We start from the raw sequence: 16768 nt of genomic DNA, 5'->3' as shown, positions 1-16768 counted from the left end.
CCAAGGCTAGGCAAGCCTCGCAATGCCCAGCCCCGCCGATGGCCAAGCAAGCAAGCCTCGCCCGGACCGGCGAGGCCAACCCGGCCACCGGCCTAACCAGCCCAAGGCTCGGCCGCGAGGGCCAACGACGCTCCGGTGAGGTCGCCGCCACAAGAAAAAAAAAAAAAGGAGAAAAGAGGAAAAAAATAAAAAATTATTTAAAAATAAAAATAAATTGATTTAAAATAGAATCAATGAGCATAATACCAAATGCAATTATATTTCAGAATCAGAAATTTTGGACAATTACAAAACGGCTTAAAATGCTTAGAAATTATTCCTGAAAACAGAATAAAAAAAAATAATTTCCAATCAGAATTTGTTTCCTAACAGTAATCATTACTAAACGCACGCTGGTAGTAAGGCTACATCCCTGCGCACTAGTTCAAGTCCATCTAGGTTGTGCCCAAGACCAAGTCCATCGAGGTGTAGCCCAAGACATTGGTGTCTATGCTTGGGACGCAAGTCTGGATACTTAACACCTATGCCTAGGTCCATCGAGGTCAAGCCCCACACACTAGCACTCTGGGCCAAGTCCCCAACTTCCAAGCCTAAGACTCCTATGCATGTGCCCAAGTCCCTTACGCCCATGCCCCAACCCATTGATGTTAAGCCTTGGTCCATTGAGGTTGTGCCCACGACCCCCACGCTTGAGCCCAAGCCCATTTAAGGTCCTACCAATACCTTGGTGCCCATGCCCATGTCCTTAGTGCATGGGTCATGTCCATGGAGGTCTAACCCATGCTCAAGACCCTTGCCACCCACCTTAGGTCCATTAAGGCTGGGCCCCAAACCACAAGTGCCCACAACCAAATCCCCAATGCTTGAACTCGGGTCCAATGAGATCAAGCCATGGACCTCGACACTAGCACTTGGGTCCATCGAGGCTAGGCCCTAAAACTTGATGCCTGCATCCAAATCCCAAATGCCCAAACACAAGTCTATCGAGGTTGTACTTAAGACTCAGGCAATCATGTTTGAGTCCACCAAGGTTGGGCCTAGGTCCTCCGCACTTGTGATCGAGTCCACCGAGGTTGAGCTTGGAACTTTGATGTTGATGCTCGTGGTCAAGACACCAAGCCCCAAGTATATCGAGGCCAGGCCTAAGACCCCAATGATGTCCAAGCTTGGGTCCATGGAGACTAGGCTCAAGATCCTAGTGTTTGTGCCCAAACCTAGTTGCGAACGACCCAAGATCAGACACCAAGGACCTAAGGTCGGCCTCAATGGACCTAGGTATGGGTGCTAGGGCCTTGGGCCCTATCTTGATGGACATGAGCGTGACCATTGGTCTAGAAGTTCCAAGCCTAGCCTCAATTGACCTAAGCTCAAACACCAGAGGTCTCATCTTAAAGCTGCAAAGAGGATAATTTGGTACATCAAATGTACTACTTCTCATGGCCTATACTATTATCGCTCTAAATCCTTCCAACTCAAAGCTTATTCAAATAGTGATTATGGTGGATATATTGATGATTGAAAGAGTATTACAGGCTTTGTATTTTTCTTGTGTGACATTGCTTTCATGTGGTCATCAAATAAGCAACCCAACATCACTCCATCAACACATGAAGCTGAATAAATAGGTGCATCTTGATGTGTTTATCATGCAATATGGTTGATAAGACTACTCAGAGATATTTTCATGGGGAAAAATAAAACAATTGAGATTTTTGTTGATAATGTTTATACTATTGCATTGGCAAAAAATTCCAATTTTAGCAAATACATTGATGTTTGATATCACTTCATTCGAGAGTAATTTTAAAGAGAATGAGGTTGAAGTATTGCATGTGAAGACTAGAGATCAAGTAGCAGACATTTTTACTAAATCTCTCAAGATCAATGCTTTCGAAAAGTTCAAAAGTCTGCTTCGAATAATTGATGAAAGAAAATTTAGTTTAAGGGGGAGTGTTAGAAATTAAACCAAATTCATCGGTGCCGATACTTCAACACCAAAATCCCATAATTGATACTGAAGGACTGTTTGATATCCATATTGAAGAAAAGTCAAATTTGCTACGTTATTTTTAATGAATCCGTTCGTATTTTCTAGGTGTAGTGATTGTTTCTATAGATATAATGAGATATGGTGAGATATTATGAGACAAAGTAAGACATGGCGACTATGTTTTATTAATTTCTAAATCTTATCTGGAACGTTAGTTATTTTTATGGGGAAGAGCAAAGGTCATATAACAAATTTATAAATATGGGAGTCTTGTAATTTTTTTTTTTTTGGTTAAGGTAAAATAAATCTATAAGCCTATCTATCATTTTATCTTCCTTATGTGAGTTGTGAGTATTTCACTTTCAAGTTAGTTCTATCAAATTGATATATATTTAATTATGATATTTAGGTAATCATACCTAATTGTAAACAACTAATATTGTGCTAATTGTTCCATGCATATATTCTTGATATGGCAAAACGATTATGTCATTGAGAGTAGGGGTGTAAATGGTTCGGTTCGGTTCTATTTTTTTAAAAATGTAACCGAACCAAACCAATGAGGAATTTATTGAACCGAACCGAAATCCGATCGGAACGTAAACCCGGTTTAGTTTGGTTTGATTTTTTGTTTTTATTTTTGTGCTTTTATTTCTCCCTACATACACCCCTTTCTATAAATTTTTTATTTTTTATTTTTTATTTTTCATTTTTTTTCCTTTTCTTTCTTTTTTTTTTTTTCTTTTCATTTCTTTTTCTTCCTCTTCTTCTTCATTGGCTGGTTACCAAACTTGGTAACCGGCCAATGAAGAAGAAGAATAAAAAAAAAGTAAAAAAAGACAAAAAAAAAAAAATGAATTTTAAAAATTTTAAAAATAAAAAAGGAAAAATTTTTAGATTTTATCGTTTGGTTCGGTCAACCAAACCGATAAAAACCGAACTAGTTACAAAGTTTTAGTTTTTAATGAGAACCGAATCGAATAAAAACTAAATCGAAAAAAATCGAATTTTTCGGTTCGGTTCGGTTTTTGACACCTCTAACCAAGAGATCATATTTACTTGTTATTAGATATACTATTAATGATTATCAACAAATGTAGTGCTATTATTGTAACATGATTATGTTGAAATGACTGTAATATTTGCTATCATATTGAAAATTATATAAATACTCATCATATGATTAATAGGGATTGCGATTATAATTAAGCCGTTCGTTGTTATCAAATGAAGAATGGATGGCTTGCTACATGGATCTTCAATTTTTTTTTTTTTTTAGTGTAACTAAAAGTCCTAAACTTGCCCACTATGACAAAATTATCCCAACTTTCTTTTCAGTAATAAGTGCATTAAAAGTTTTAAAACTTATCAACAAAGTGTAATTTAGTCCTAAAGCTTTCAAAGAATACAATTAAGTCTTAAAACTAATTATAAAAATACCATTGAGTCTAAAAACTTTAAAAAAGTACAATCGAGTCATAAAATTTATCAAATTAGTCAAAATTTGATCATTTTTTGTTTTAAAATTAGTCAAATTTTTTGTCCTACTTTATTCCTACTCTACACTCAATTGTGGGTCCTCCGTTGATAGCATTTTTTGTTTTAAAATTTTAAGACTCGACTATACTTCAATGATAAGTTTTATGACTTGATTGCCTTTTTAAAAATTTTAGAATTCGATTGAATTTTCATTACAAGTTTTAGGGTTAAATTACACTTTTGTAACGAGTTTTATAACTTTCAATGCACCTATCACTTTTTTAATATAATGAAATATCCAAACTTATACATATGTGATATATATATATGTATATATATATATATATATATTCTATTTTAATTACATTCAGAGTATATTTGTCTCACTAGTATAAGTTTGAAGTTTTTTATCACACAAAAAATATTTGAGGTTTTTGTATTATAATAGACAAGCTTAGAATTTTTAATGTTAAAAAAAATTCGGGCCTTTATGTCATATTGAGCATAATTTTTAAGTTTTTTGTGATATTAATGTGGTTCTCTAGGGAAAAAAAAGGGAAATGAAGGGAAGAGAAGGGGAAAAAAGGAAATGGACGTAAAATAATGTAATGGGAATTTTAATAATCATTGGTTGGATATATATATATTTATATTTATGGTCGAATTGATTTCGATATTTACTGAAGGGAAATAATGCGCGGGAGAATAAAGTGAGGCAAATTTACTCAAATATTATTTGTCTTGTCTACATTTGGATAAAAAGGAGTGGGCAATAATGGAAGCGACGTGCAAAGGAGTTTTCCGTTCAATTCTTTCCAACTTTTTAAAGGGAAATAAAAGCGTGGGTCCCGGGAATGTACCATCCCCTCTTTTAAATCAATTTCCTTCCACTCCCACTTCCACCCAATTCTTTTTTTCAACCAAAAAAAAAAAAAAAAAAAAAAAACAAGGGGTACCTCCTTAGGTTCTCATTTCATTTCCTTTTCATTCACTTCGATCCAATCAAACATGGTGTGGGTCTACTTTATTCTATTATTTTTTTTGTACCGATCTTCGCTATCTTAGAAATCTATTAGGAGCGCACTTTGTCTAAAGCTCATTTGGCTCTAATAACAATCACTCTTTGCCTTAGATAAATCAAGTTATTCTGTGTTAAAAAATTACCACGCTTATTACAAAAAGGTTGAAGCAGGGAGAGAGAAAGGGACACATCCTAAGATGCTTTAGGTAGAGATATAAGGTGGATCTCAAAGGTGAATTATACATGCTTTATCTTTGATTAGATGGAATTTTCTTCTATTAGGTTTTTGTTTGGTTGACTATATGCTTCTTTACTGTCTAGATGCCAACTTGGCAGGAAAAAAACATACAGAACGAGAACAAATTCCAAAGCAAACTACAAACCCTACACACGTAAGCTCATATCTCCTCTCCTCTCCTTGCTCTCTCCCTCTCTTCCATACGGCATCGCCAATCCCTCCCTGGGCTATTTAGAGTTTGCCAAGGTTGCACCCGTAAGTTACAAAGGTCGCGGACTGTGCAAGCGAAATAAAACTTTTCCATTTTGAATTATGTTATATAATATAAATTTCTTGCTTGAAATCTTGTCTAGTCTATACTCTCCATTTCAAATTTTAACAAATAGATTCATGCTTAGACCCTCTTTTGTCACATTTTGCATCCCGGTGCTGATTCGGTTTACCATCTTAACCTCCAAGAAATATCTAATTATATAGCATTGTAAGAGTTGGACTTTATTATGGTGCAACAATTTGGTATTTTATTAACCCAAAGACAATACTAAAAGTCATTAATGTATAGCTGAGTTGAGATCTGCTCAAATTGATTACTTGAGATTAGTTTTTTGGGATGATGGATAAAGAAGGCACCGATGAACTTTTTTACCATTAAAAATCAAGAGGCGACACGGGATTGCAAATTGCCATTCTTTAGAGATAACAAATTTGTGCGTAAATGCTCACCGATGACAAAGAGAAAAAAGACGACAAAAGCAAAAAGGAAACAAAGGGAGAAAACATAGACAGGTATGTTACCGTTGAACTTCCGTGCTCCTTGTTCTTTCGTTTGCTCAAATGCTTTGTACTACACCATTACCATCTGCTGTTCAGTTCAGTGTTTCAATTCACTCTCTCCTCTTTTTCCATTCAGCTTTTTGTTTTTTTCCCCCCTTCCTCCTGAAACTCCAGGAGATTTACAGCAAAAAACAAAACATGGGTAGAACCAAACAAACCAGAGGGCAAAAACAAAAGGTGGGCATTGTAACGGCTAGCTTGCAGCTATCCAACAAGAAGTGCCTTGGGTTCCTTAACAACTAGTCTTTTAACACAGCCATGCTTCCTTTGACAGGAGAGAGAGAGAGAGAGAGAGAGAGAGAGGATTCCTCAGCCGTTGGATCTTCTGACAAACTTTCCACGTGATTTGTGGAGACCATTCTTCTCTCTCTCGTTTTTGTCTGCTCCTTTACACCACTTTCTTTCTTCTAGAGCTGATTCTTTTTTAATACCATTTTCATCTTCACACTCTGGCCTCGCTCTCTCTCTCTCTCTCTCTCTGGGTCGTGATTACTTCATTATTTTGTTCATCTCAGATTCTCTTTTTGGAGGGAGAGATTTTGCATTTGCATCCGCAATGGCTGTGCCCCCCTTTGTTCTTCTTCTGCTTTTAGTGGGTTGTGCTTCCACTGTGAAATCTGACCAAGGTGGGTTTATCAGCTTGTCTCTGCTTCTTTGTTTGTATGCACTGTGTTTTTGCTTGAGTTGAACATGGCTTCTGGGCTTGTGGGTATTTAGAATCCCCCTTAAAAATGCAATCTTTTCGTCACTCTTAGCTTGCTCTTCCACTTTTCTGCTTTCAGCACGTCTTTGTTGCTCCTCTTTGTGCACGGGTTTCTGAAGGGTTTTCTAGCTTATTGTAGGAAATTCGCAAGAGAGATTTGGTATCAACTGATAGGTTTTACTTTAAAAGGAAACTATTTTAGATTGGAGAGGCTTCAGCCTTCAATTTGACATGAAAATGAAAACAAGAAAGTGGGTTTTGAGTGCTTGTCTACTCTGACTGGAATGTTTGATAGGTTAGCTATTAAATAAATAGGATTAGGGGAAGTTGACGGGCCTTTTAAATATAACCTCAAGTGCTTTCTGTTCTTTGTTCCCTTAAATAAATCGATGCAAATGCAGTGCGGAGTCACAAAGACAACAGGGGCAAGAAAAGGAGCTCCATTTGCATAATACGCATGGCCATATTCGATTTATAGTTTCTGTAAAAGAAGCCATGACTCTGGACTGGCATGGTTTTATTAACTTGCCCTAATTGATGCAAATGAACTCATTTAACTGCATACTCACAATCACCTGAAAGCTCAAAAATATTAACTTTGGGCTGGATTTTTTTTTTTTTTGGAGGTATTATTGTTGTATGAGAGACTAGGCTGTGTTTTCCCAGCAAATGGCCAGGTTGGCCCATGAAGGTAGTATTAATCTTAGGATTAAAATATATGTGCACTTCAGGATGTATATTGGTGATGGCTTCTAAAATGCACGTGCCTACTATGATGACCGATGATGACTCCATCTAGGTTAAGCCGATGCCTTCTTTTGTCTTTAGAACTTCACATTGTGTTGGGTTTAGACAATTGTTTCTGTTCTGTTACTCTCTTGCACCTGGATAAACACATCAAAGAGGTAATGGGGAACTCGACCATTGAGCAAGGAACGATGTCTTCTGTGCTTGTCATGCTTCAGGAGTTTCAATATTGCCATGTACTCCATTTACTGGAGTTACAACATTAGGCATCCTTAATCTTATTAATTCCAGTTGCCAGCAATGTTTCATGTTAAATTTGCTGTTGTTTGAAAGAATATGAGATGAAAATGTTTTTCTCATGTCTCACTCATTCTGACTTATGAGGACATTTTTTAGGATAGAGGATCAAACATTTGTCCATAAATATCAAGTTAGTGAGTCCTTGTCCTTGCTACCCTTTGAATGAAAGACCTTTCTAAAAAATTTCTGAAGCTTAATTAATCAAGTATTGTATATAGTTCAATTTATTGTTCATCAGCATGCAAACCATCTTTCAACTGAAGTTCAAGTTTCCAAATTAGAGCAGGGCAAATACAGGACATGGGGTCATGCTGTTTGTATTTTTGATGCACAACCTTTTCATCTTGGACATGAACTGGATGGGTCCAAATTGAAAGCAGAGAGCATTAACATCCTTGGAGTTTTTTTTTTCCTTCATGCAGAGCCATTCATAGGAGTGAACATAGGAACGGATCTTTCTGACATGCCACATCCAACTCAAGTTGTTGCTCTCCTCAAGGCACAGAACATAAGGCACATCCGCCTGTACAACACTGACCGTGGCATTCTTGCTGCACTAGCGAACACGGGCATTCAAGTCATTGTCTCAGTGCCTAATGAGCAACTCCTTGGAATTGGCCAATCCAACTCCACAGCTGCCAACTGGGTCTCCCAAAATATCATTGTTCATTACCCAGCCACCAACATCACCGGCATTTCTGTGGGGTCGGAGGTTCTAACGGCACTCCCCAATGCAGCTCCCATCCTGGTAAATGCCCTAAAGTTCATCCACTCGGCTCTAGTCGCCTCAAACCTTGACCGTCAGATCAAAGTTTCCACTCCGCTGTCCTCGTCCGTGATACTGGACTCTTTCCCGCCTTCCCAAGCATTCTTTAACAAATCCCTGAACCCAGTTTTGGTCCCCATGCTGAATTTTTTGCAATCCTCGGGATCATATCTAATGCTCAATGTATACCCTTACTATGACTACATGCAATCCAATGGTGTCATTCCCTTAGATTATGCACTGTTCAAGCCTCTGCCGTCTAACAAAGAGGCAGTGGATGCAAACACTCTTCTCCACTACTCCAACGTCTTTGATGCTACGGTCGACGCAGCCTACTTCGCAATGGCTTTTCTGAACTTCACCAACATTCCTGTTGTGGTGACTGAAACGGGTTGGCCATCAAAGGGTGATTCTAACGAGCCAGACGCCACAGTGGATAATGCCAACACATATAACAGTAACTTGATAAGGCATGTGCTGAACAAGACCGGGACACCCAAGCACCCTGGCATCACAGTCAGTACTTATATTTATGAGCTTTATAATGAAGATACAAAAGCGGGTCCGCTATCTGAGAAGAACTGGGGATTGTTTGATGCTAGTGGGAGCCCCATTTACATATTGCACTTGACAGGGTCGGGATCAGTTCTGGCGAATGACACGACAAACCAAACATATTGTACTGCAAAGGAAGGTGCAGACCCAAAGATGCTGCAGGCTGCTTTGGATTGGGCCTGTGGAGTCGGCAAGGTGGATTGCTCACCCATGTTGCAGGGCGAATCATGCTATGAACCGGACACATTATCTGCACATGCCACCTACGCATTTGATACATACTATCATCAAATGGGGAAGGCTCCTGGAACTTGTGATTTCAACGGGGTGGCTGCAATCACCACCACAGATCCAAGTAAGACCTAAGTCCAAATGTCTGTTCGAAAAGATTCATTCATCCTTTGTATTTGCATAGGATCAAATCCTGACATTTCTCATGATCTCTTTGGTTTCCACTCGTGTAGGTCATGGTACTTGCATATTTTCAGGAAGGTAAACATATGCTTCATTATATAGATCTATCACCTCTGCAACTTAGATGCAAGTATTAGATGATTAACTGGCTATGCTTACTCATGTCGTCCTCTACTTGCAGTCTTGGTAGAAACGCGACATCGGTGAATGTGACGGCCCCGTCTATGAATTCGACAACCTCGGGATCACCTGCCTTAAATTATTACACCAGCACGTCTTGCTTCTTGTTGTGGATGAAAGTTCTGGTCTTGAGTGCCTTGTTCTTGTAGAATGGTACATATCTAGGTGAAGAAACGCAGTCTGTTTCTGAAGATTATATTGTGATTAGACCGGATGGTTTTAGGGAATAGGGAAAGTGATCTGGTCAAATTTTGTGCAAATCAAGCGGGAAGCCTAACTCTAAACTGAACGCTGTTATTCTTTTCAGGTAGATTAGATAGTTTTCCTCTTGTTATCAACTTGAATCACTTTCCTCTAGTTTTCCATTTTGGAGTTCGAACAAATCGCGACGTTTTACTTCGTCTTTGATCGAGCACGAGGGGAAAAAGGAAAGTCAAATTGTAACCGGAAAATTAGCAGCGTTTGGGATTTTTCCACACCTGTCAGTATCAGCCGGAAATTTTGGTCCAATTCAGTTTCGATTGTGGGTTAAAAATTGAGTTACTCTTCTGTTCTTTCTTGCACGCTCCTCGTTACGGGTGACCTTGTCACAAATCTGACATGGGGTGGTTTGAAACGATGAATGATAAGGCAGGAGCTGTGAAATGAGCAGCGAGGAGCGATTTGTCTTACCATTAGAGATTGAGTCGCATTAACAATTCGGTGACCTTGCCTTGGTGACCGTTCTAACATGTACTGCTAGACCGCCAAGAACGGTTTCGTATCATAGAATTGCAAAGGAAATAATTGCGAGTGAGCAGAGGGTTGAATGAACATGCTCTTCGCCTAGAGTTGCATTTTTTGGTGCGGTTTCCGAATGATGCGAGACCCTCTGCAATGGTTCTCTTGCTAGTGTCTCATCTAATTTTTAACCGATTAAAAACATAAATAAGCCAGTCCTCAATCATTGACTTATAAACAAGTCATGCATCAACCGACGAGATAAATAGAGACAATTATGAACTATGTTGGCAAAATCAGTACCTTAATGTGAAATTGACATATGTATGAGTATATATATAAATTGATGGTAAGTGTATTGATTAGGATTTTTTTATAGTAAAGAATTAACTTTAGATAAATATATTCCAGATGCATCATCGAAGATTTTAGTGATATTTATCCTTATTATACATATTTATCTATGTATTATATATTTTTCTTTTAGGTGCCCGTTTCCTCCGGAGTACAAAATGGCGCTATAAATGGTGAAGGCGCACGCCCAGACGAAAACCCTAATCGTCTCATCCATGGAGTCGCCGCCGCGGATCGGCTTCTGCCTCCGGCACGGCCGCGCTCTCTCCATCTTCCGCTCGCCTTCCCTCTCCTCCGTCGTCTCCATTTCTGCTCGGATCCGACCGTAAAGCTTCTTCTGCGGATCTCTCTCTCGATCTCGCGACCCCCATAAAATTGGCATCCGCTATGATTCCTTGCGGCTTCTTCCTGAATAGCGCAAGGAATACGAAGCGATGCGACAGCAAAATCTCACGGGCGCCTCTGGACATGCGGCTTCCCTTTGCTCATTGCGTGGAAGTCGCATTTTCTCGTAGGCTCCACATTGCACCGCCGCCCCCACCGATCATCGATCGAATGAGGGGACGGGCGTCTGTTGTCGCGGGGGGAGGATTGCGGGAGAGATAGATTATCGTTAAAGGAATGTCTTTTAGAATGGAGGGTGGGATGTTGCTTTTTGGGTTGTCGTTGGATTGTTTGATTGCGTCTTGTGGTATGAAGGGCTTGATGCCGATGCTCGGTGATGATTGTTTTTTGCTTTAACCACACTGAAGAGTGACGGAGGAGAGGTTGGACCCCGGCGTCATTTTACTCGAGAATAGCACTTTCCGACTTGTTGCGGTAGGTTTGTGCATGAGGACTCTCTTCTCGTTTTTGGAGATCAGATGAATGTACTGAACCTGCACGGGAAGTGGGATCTTGCCTATTCTCTTCGCTTAAATGTTGCCGGGGTCCGCTCCCGACCTTGTCACTTTTGTGGAAAACGTTGGCCTTTGATCTGAGAGCTTGGGGTATCAATTCTAATACTTGATGGGATTTTAAAATTTTTCTTTCATATCGAAGGGAAGAAAACTTCTGTTGAGCTGGATTTTTGCAGCGAAGCTATGTGGTTGTTTTGATCTTACTTTTGTCTTTGGGAGTTGGAGATATCAGAAAGCACTTGGTGCGGTGAAACTATTGACCGCGGGCGTGTTTGAAGTTGAAAGATTTCCCTTTCTGTTGATGAACTCAAAATGCATGGTTCATGACCCTCGAGCTATAATTATGTGGAAGTTTATCAACAAGATAGGGAACGCATCCAGCTGCCTGCCTCCCCCCTTTTGAAATGGCACGGGCAAGACATGACCTTGCTGACTTCCAAAATGCTGCCTTGTTTGAGTCATTATACATTAGCTTGTATAGTCGGTAATTGACTGTTTTCATTTTTCGTTATGGACAGAAAACTCATATAATTGCTCGATGATGATCATTTTGCTTTAACCACACCGAAGGTAACTGGGCAAGGTTGGACCCTTCATTTTACTCAAGGGATAGAGCTTTTCCATACTTTCACTTGTAGTGCTTGGTGGTGCACGAGGATTCTTTTCTCTAATGGAGAGGAATCTCTCTCTTAGAGATGAGAAGAGTGCATTGTCAAGCATTAGAAGTGGGAATCGCCTCTTCTTTTGGTTCAAATGCTGGAGATCTTCCTCCCACTTATGTTACTTATGTGGAAAATTTTGGTCATTGACTGAGAGCAAGTAAATTATATCTGTATGTGATTCTCCTTTTATTTTCTACTTCTAAAGAGGTTTATGCATGCAAACTTGCTAATTAATCGGTGGTTCAGTTCTTTGAGCTACTATTTGACACCGTCTTCACCATAAGTCTTGTGCCGACAAATATTTTCTAATTGACCTGCATTCTTCTCAAGTCTCTAGAACTTGTTTACGAGCCTTGCAGGAACCTACATACTTGTTTCTGGGATTCTCAAGTGTGTATTCACGCAGCCTGTTATTTTCACTTAAAGGCGGAGCTGCTCCATCACGTACTACAACAAGGCTGTCATCATGTAAAGCGCCAGTGATTTGGAGGGTCAGGCTCTACAGTTAACTCTGCCGTGCTTTCGTAGGCAGGAATCTGAGAATTTTGGTAGGCCTCATCCATGGAGGTTCTCTATCCTCTGTCATCATCAGTTTACCTGCTTAAAAGCCGCAGTAGAAGAGAGAGAGAGAGAGAGAGATAATCAGTTAAAGAGGATATTGAGAAGCGAATTGAAGGCAGCTGCGGTCTCTGCATGTGGCTATGGCTTGAACTGATCCATAGGTTGGGTTTTGGAGCTCATCTTAGTTGTCCATCTCTATCTCGAAGTTTATCCATGAAACATATATTAGCCCTTGAAAGAAAGTATTGTGTGACAGTCAATGTGGTTTCTGACTTTTTTTAAGTCTACCTCATGGTTATGTACATTGAGGTCTTGATGAATGTTTTCCTGAAATTTTTATGCAAATCAATTCAGGTCGTTAGATTTTGGATGTCATTCACTTCTTTAGGAGCCAAACGTGAACCTCAAGTTCCAGTCTAGGCAGTTCTTATTTGATCTGCGGTAGTCTGGTTTCAGAGTTTCCTTTGCTTGTTAATCCTCTATTCAAGTTCTTTTTGCACGAGAAATACGAAACAGGATATTCCCTGTCGATTGTAACATTTGAAAATATATTTTAAACTCTAATTTATAGAAGCTCGTCGAGTGCTCTTGTTGTGAACATCGGTAAAATCCTACTCTAAGGTTATTTCTCGGAAGTTTCCTTTTTTCTGAATGAATAATCGCAATATATGAGTAAGTTGAACATATCATTTTCAAGACTCTGCAGAAGCAGAAATATCTACAAAATACTCATCTTGTATTATCAAACAGTGGGTGCATATGTTTGCATTACAAGCATAGGAGCAACACTCAGGTTCAGGTCACCTCATACCTGTGAACAGAGTATTATTCTGAAGTCTATTATTCCGCGAGCATCAAACCTACAACTGTAATTAGTTGTTCTCGGTATTCGAATACATTTACTTTACTAATACTCATCATGTAGTAACTCGCCAGCCTTACAGGGTACACAAACCTTAAGCAGACCAATTCAACAGTTGCCTCATTTTTTTTTTTTTTTTGGTCGGTCAACAGTTGCCTCATTGGCCAGTGGGTGTTGGTGCGATGGAAGGGGAACCGGAAAATAAGCTGGAGAAAAGCTTATCAGCAAGAATGGCATTGGCCGCGTCCGAGGGATGGAAAGCATCCCAAAAGACGTACTCATGGCGGTTTTTGCATAACTTAGAGTTTGGCAAGCACAGGCCACCTACAGATGTATCCACATTGCAACATGAAGTGTTGGAGACCTTAAATCCTGCATGAACATGATTGAAAGACCTAGGATGTCATTTCTCTATCTCAAGAAAGTTCTTCAGTTGTTTTTTCAAATAGAGAGGTTTAATTACCATAATTGGTGGGGTTGTCGATCAAGTCCAGGACCGCCTGATAGGTGTCAGCAAATGCGAATCCTGCGGTCGGGAGCCGTTGATTCAGAGAGGCGAGTAGTTTCTGCACTCTGGCATTGAATACGAGAACCCATTCATTGACTCGATGCAGGCACTGGCCTTGCTTCGATTTCACTCTCTGTGAAGGGATACAGCCAAGAGGACCAAGCCCGTGGAAGACAATCTTCCGTGCGCCGAGTTTGTACAGCCTCTGGCATATGGAAATTCTTTGAGGTGAGTCTAAAAGTATGTAGGGCATGCATCTGCTTAACAAATGAAGTTACAAACCAGAGCTATCGCAAATTCTACTGTGTTCACTCTATCTTTTATCACATTAAGTTCGTTCTTGCCCAAGGGAGAGAAGGATGTTGGACAGATCTAATTTACCGTGAGTTGCTGATCTAAGGTGGACAGCAAGAGTTCCAAGAACTCGTCATGTGTATATTGCTGACCATCGGCTAAGAACGGCTGCAAAAAATTGTTCACGTAGTCATTGCTGCCTGAAAAACAATATCGAAAATAAGATTAGTATCCATACATTGAAAAATATTTGAGGCACGATACATCATTTGACAAAGAAAATGTGCTTTTCTTCTGTTGCTGTTCTGGTGTTAATCTCGAATATCATGGCTCTGCATCTGAAAGATTGGAGTTTGCTCTTTTTCATGTTGAGTAGCACTCGTATAAATCGATTTAGACAATGCTGCGGCCTCATGTGCTGCCTTCTTATTTGTTTTTATGAAGCATCGGAAAAAATCTACCGCAATCCTAAGCTAATATGATTTGCTTTGTTTCACAGAGGTGCTGAGTAGTGAGCGTTATCAATACCAAGGCCGATGAAGTAGAGGGCTTTATTGCAGAACTTGTTTGCAGCTTCCTCTCCAAGTTTAGCGATGATCACTTCTCTGGTCTTGTTGAAGTAGTTGATTTGATCATCGAATGATAGCCTCTGGATCTACAAAAACAGATAGCCGCCGTGGCAAAAAAATGGTTGCAGGAACTGATATTCAGTGAAGAGCATAAGTGACCTCAAATAGAAACAAACTACATATCGTTAGAAGATGTTCATTACAAAGTAGAGCCCAGTCTCGTTGAGAATTCCTGCTCCGCCAGATGCATAACTGACCCCTTGAAGAATTGCGTCATCGTTCGGCGACAATGACAAATACGGTGGCGGCGAAGAAATCCCAAGCTTTGCAGCTGCCAGTGTTAATTATAACAAAGATTAAATTCTGGGAAATTGCTGATACTGATAGTGCATGTATGAAACAGTCTTCCCTAAATTTAAACACGAAAAAGAAGCCAAGAACAAGCCACGAGATCAGTGTAATTACATAAAATGTCGCCAATGGTCCTCCCATTTGTGAACCTCCCAGTTGCCTGTCCACCTTCATAGTCTATGCCGTAAAATGGATAGTCCGACCTTGCCAGAGAGTACTGAAAGTGATTGTTGTTCCCGACTTCCGTTAAGGAGTCGCCAAAGATGAATGTGACCAGCGAGGCCGAAGCACCGATTGCCATAACTGCCGTGATGGCAAAATAAGCAATGAAAGAGAGCTTCATTCTCGGCATTTTCGAGTTTTGTCTGGGATGTGGGAGTGGTTCAAGGGAGTAGGACTGATTTTATAGTAGCTGATACGAAAAATGAAATGGAAGGAAGTCATGCCCTGTTCTCCAAGTTTGCTATTAGGTGAAACTTTTTCCGATACCATTGAATGATTCTAGCAAATGGTGGAGCCGAAATACTAATTGTGAGAGTTCATTAGAGGGCCTCTAAATTTCGAATTGGGCAAAAGATTTCTGATTTTCCGTTTGCTTAAACGGTGGTTAGGGATGGTCTCAAGCAGCAGTTGGCCTACTCTGACTCATGGAGTCAGAATTGGTAGACCTGTGAAGATCTTTGCCTCAAGTCTCAAGCGTGGTAAAGGCAGTGGCTTTGTTCTGCACAATGAAGAAATCTGGTTGCCAAGTTTGAAGGGTTTATTGCTACCGCAAGATGGGTGTGAATTGCTTGCTTTGGTGCTTTTATCTTCTAATTGTTTCTTGGTTGATTCATTCTCAAGAACTCAATAGTGGGTTCACCTATAAGCAAGAAAACTTGCATAGAAATTCATCGATCTTGAGTACATGCACAGTTCTTGTAAACCGCATTGGGGAAGACTTTTTCGCCGAAAGCCCAAAAGCGACCCAATTCTGGATAAACAAACTCTAAGATATGCTAAGCCCATTGATCAAAATAGCAAAAACAAGTTGCTCTAGCATGGATTAGTCGAGAATTCTGGGTTGTTTTTACTCTCGGCTACGAAGTTAATCCATCGATTAACCCCGAAGGCAAGTGCCGGCTTGCACCGGGAGAAGCTGAGACTCCACTCCAACCCCCTCCATGCATTTTATATTCAGCCGTTGGATTGACCGACGGAGGCGTGTGTCTTGTCAAATAATTATACAATTAGTTCATCTGCTGCATGGTTTAACTACAGACGCAATAGGCAACAGACTGAATACTGTTTGGGAGACAGAGAATCGCGGTTGAGTGTCGACCGGGTGATTCAGACAGGTGCTTAAATGCTGACTCTATGTCTCGGCCAGACGACACCGATTCTCCCGTCATGGCGTTGCTTAGTTTGCATCCACATGACTTCCTTCATCACTAACATTTATTCAGATTCTGGTCCTGTACAGAACATGTGAAAGGGAAACAACACGCCGCGTTATATGCATTGCGAGAGAGTGATGTCTCGATGTATTCGCGACGTGATCCGAAGATGAAGTTTGCAGGAGTTTGCTTCGACCGCGTCTAACTGAGAAAGATCAAGGTGAACGGAAGGGAATCAACAGGACATGTACTGGTCGAACTGAGAGCTAAAAGATTCATGAATAGCTTGGATTAGGGTGTTGGGGGGAAATCCAATAAGTTTTATGACTAAATCGGTACGGGATACGCTATTTCTACTCTCTAAATGACTATATCCACCCCTGTT

At 40.1% G+C, this 16768-nt stretch overlaps 2 protein-coding genes across 2 annotated transcripts; one reads left to right on the top strand and one right to left on the bottom strand.

Annotated features, from left to right (window-relative positions):
• Nucleotides 1-5872: 5872 nt before the first annotated feature.
• LOC104449721 (glucan endo-1,3-beta-glucosidase 2) lies at nucleotides 5873-9737 on the top strand. The gene is made up of 4 exons (XM_010063962.3): nucleotides 5873-6188; nucleotides 7735-8988; nucleotides 9098-9125; nucleotides 9229-9737. The coding sequence occupies exons 1-4, from the start codon at nucleotides 6119-6121 to the stop codon at nucleotides 9374-9376; spliced, it is 1500 nt and encodes a 499-aa protein (XP_010062264.1). The 5' UTR covers nucleotides 5873-6118; the 3' UTR covers nucleotides 9377-9737.
• A 3401-nt stretch (nucleotides 9738-13138) lies between these two features.
• LOC104449720 (GDSL esterase/lipase At5g37690) lies at nucleotides 13139-15370 on the bottom strand. Its single transcript, XM_010063961.3, has 6 exons — nucleotides 15122-15370; nucleotides 14860-14987; nucleotides 14616-14742; nucleotides 14175-14287; nucleotides 13749-13998; nucleotides 13139-13657 (listed from the first exon to the last, which is right to left on the bottom strand). The coding sequence occupies exons 1-6, from the start codon at nucleotides 15357-15359 to the stop codon at nucleotides 13443-13445; spliced, it is 1071 nt and encodes a 356-aa protein (XP_010062263.1). The 5' UTR covers nucleotides 15360-15370; the 3' UTR covers nucleotides 13139-13442.
• Nucleotides 15371-16768: the final 1398 nt, after the last annotated feature.

The sequence above is a fragment of the Eucalyptus grandis genome, chromosome 6 (genome assembly GCF_016545825.1).
Source record: "Eucalyptus grandis isolate ANBG69807.140 chromosome 6, ASM1654582v1, whole genome shotgun sequence".
NCBI lineage: Eukaryota > Viridiplantae > Streptophyta > Magnoliopsida > Myrtales > Myrtaceae > Eucalyptus > Eucalyptus grandis.
Note: the sequence above shows the minus strand (reverse complement) of the source record. Positions and strands in the feature narration are given on the sequence as shown.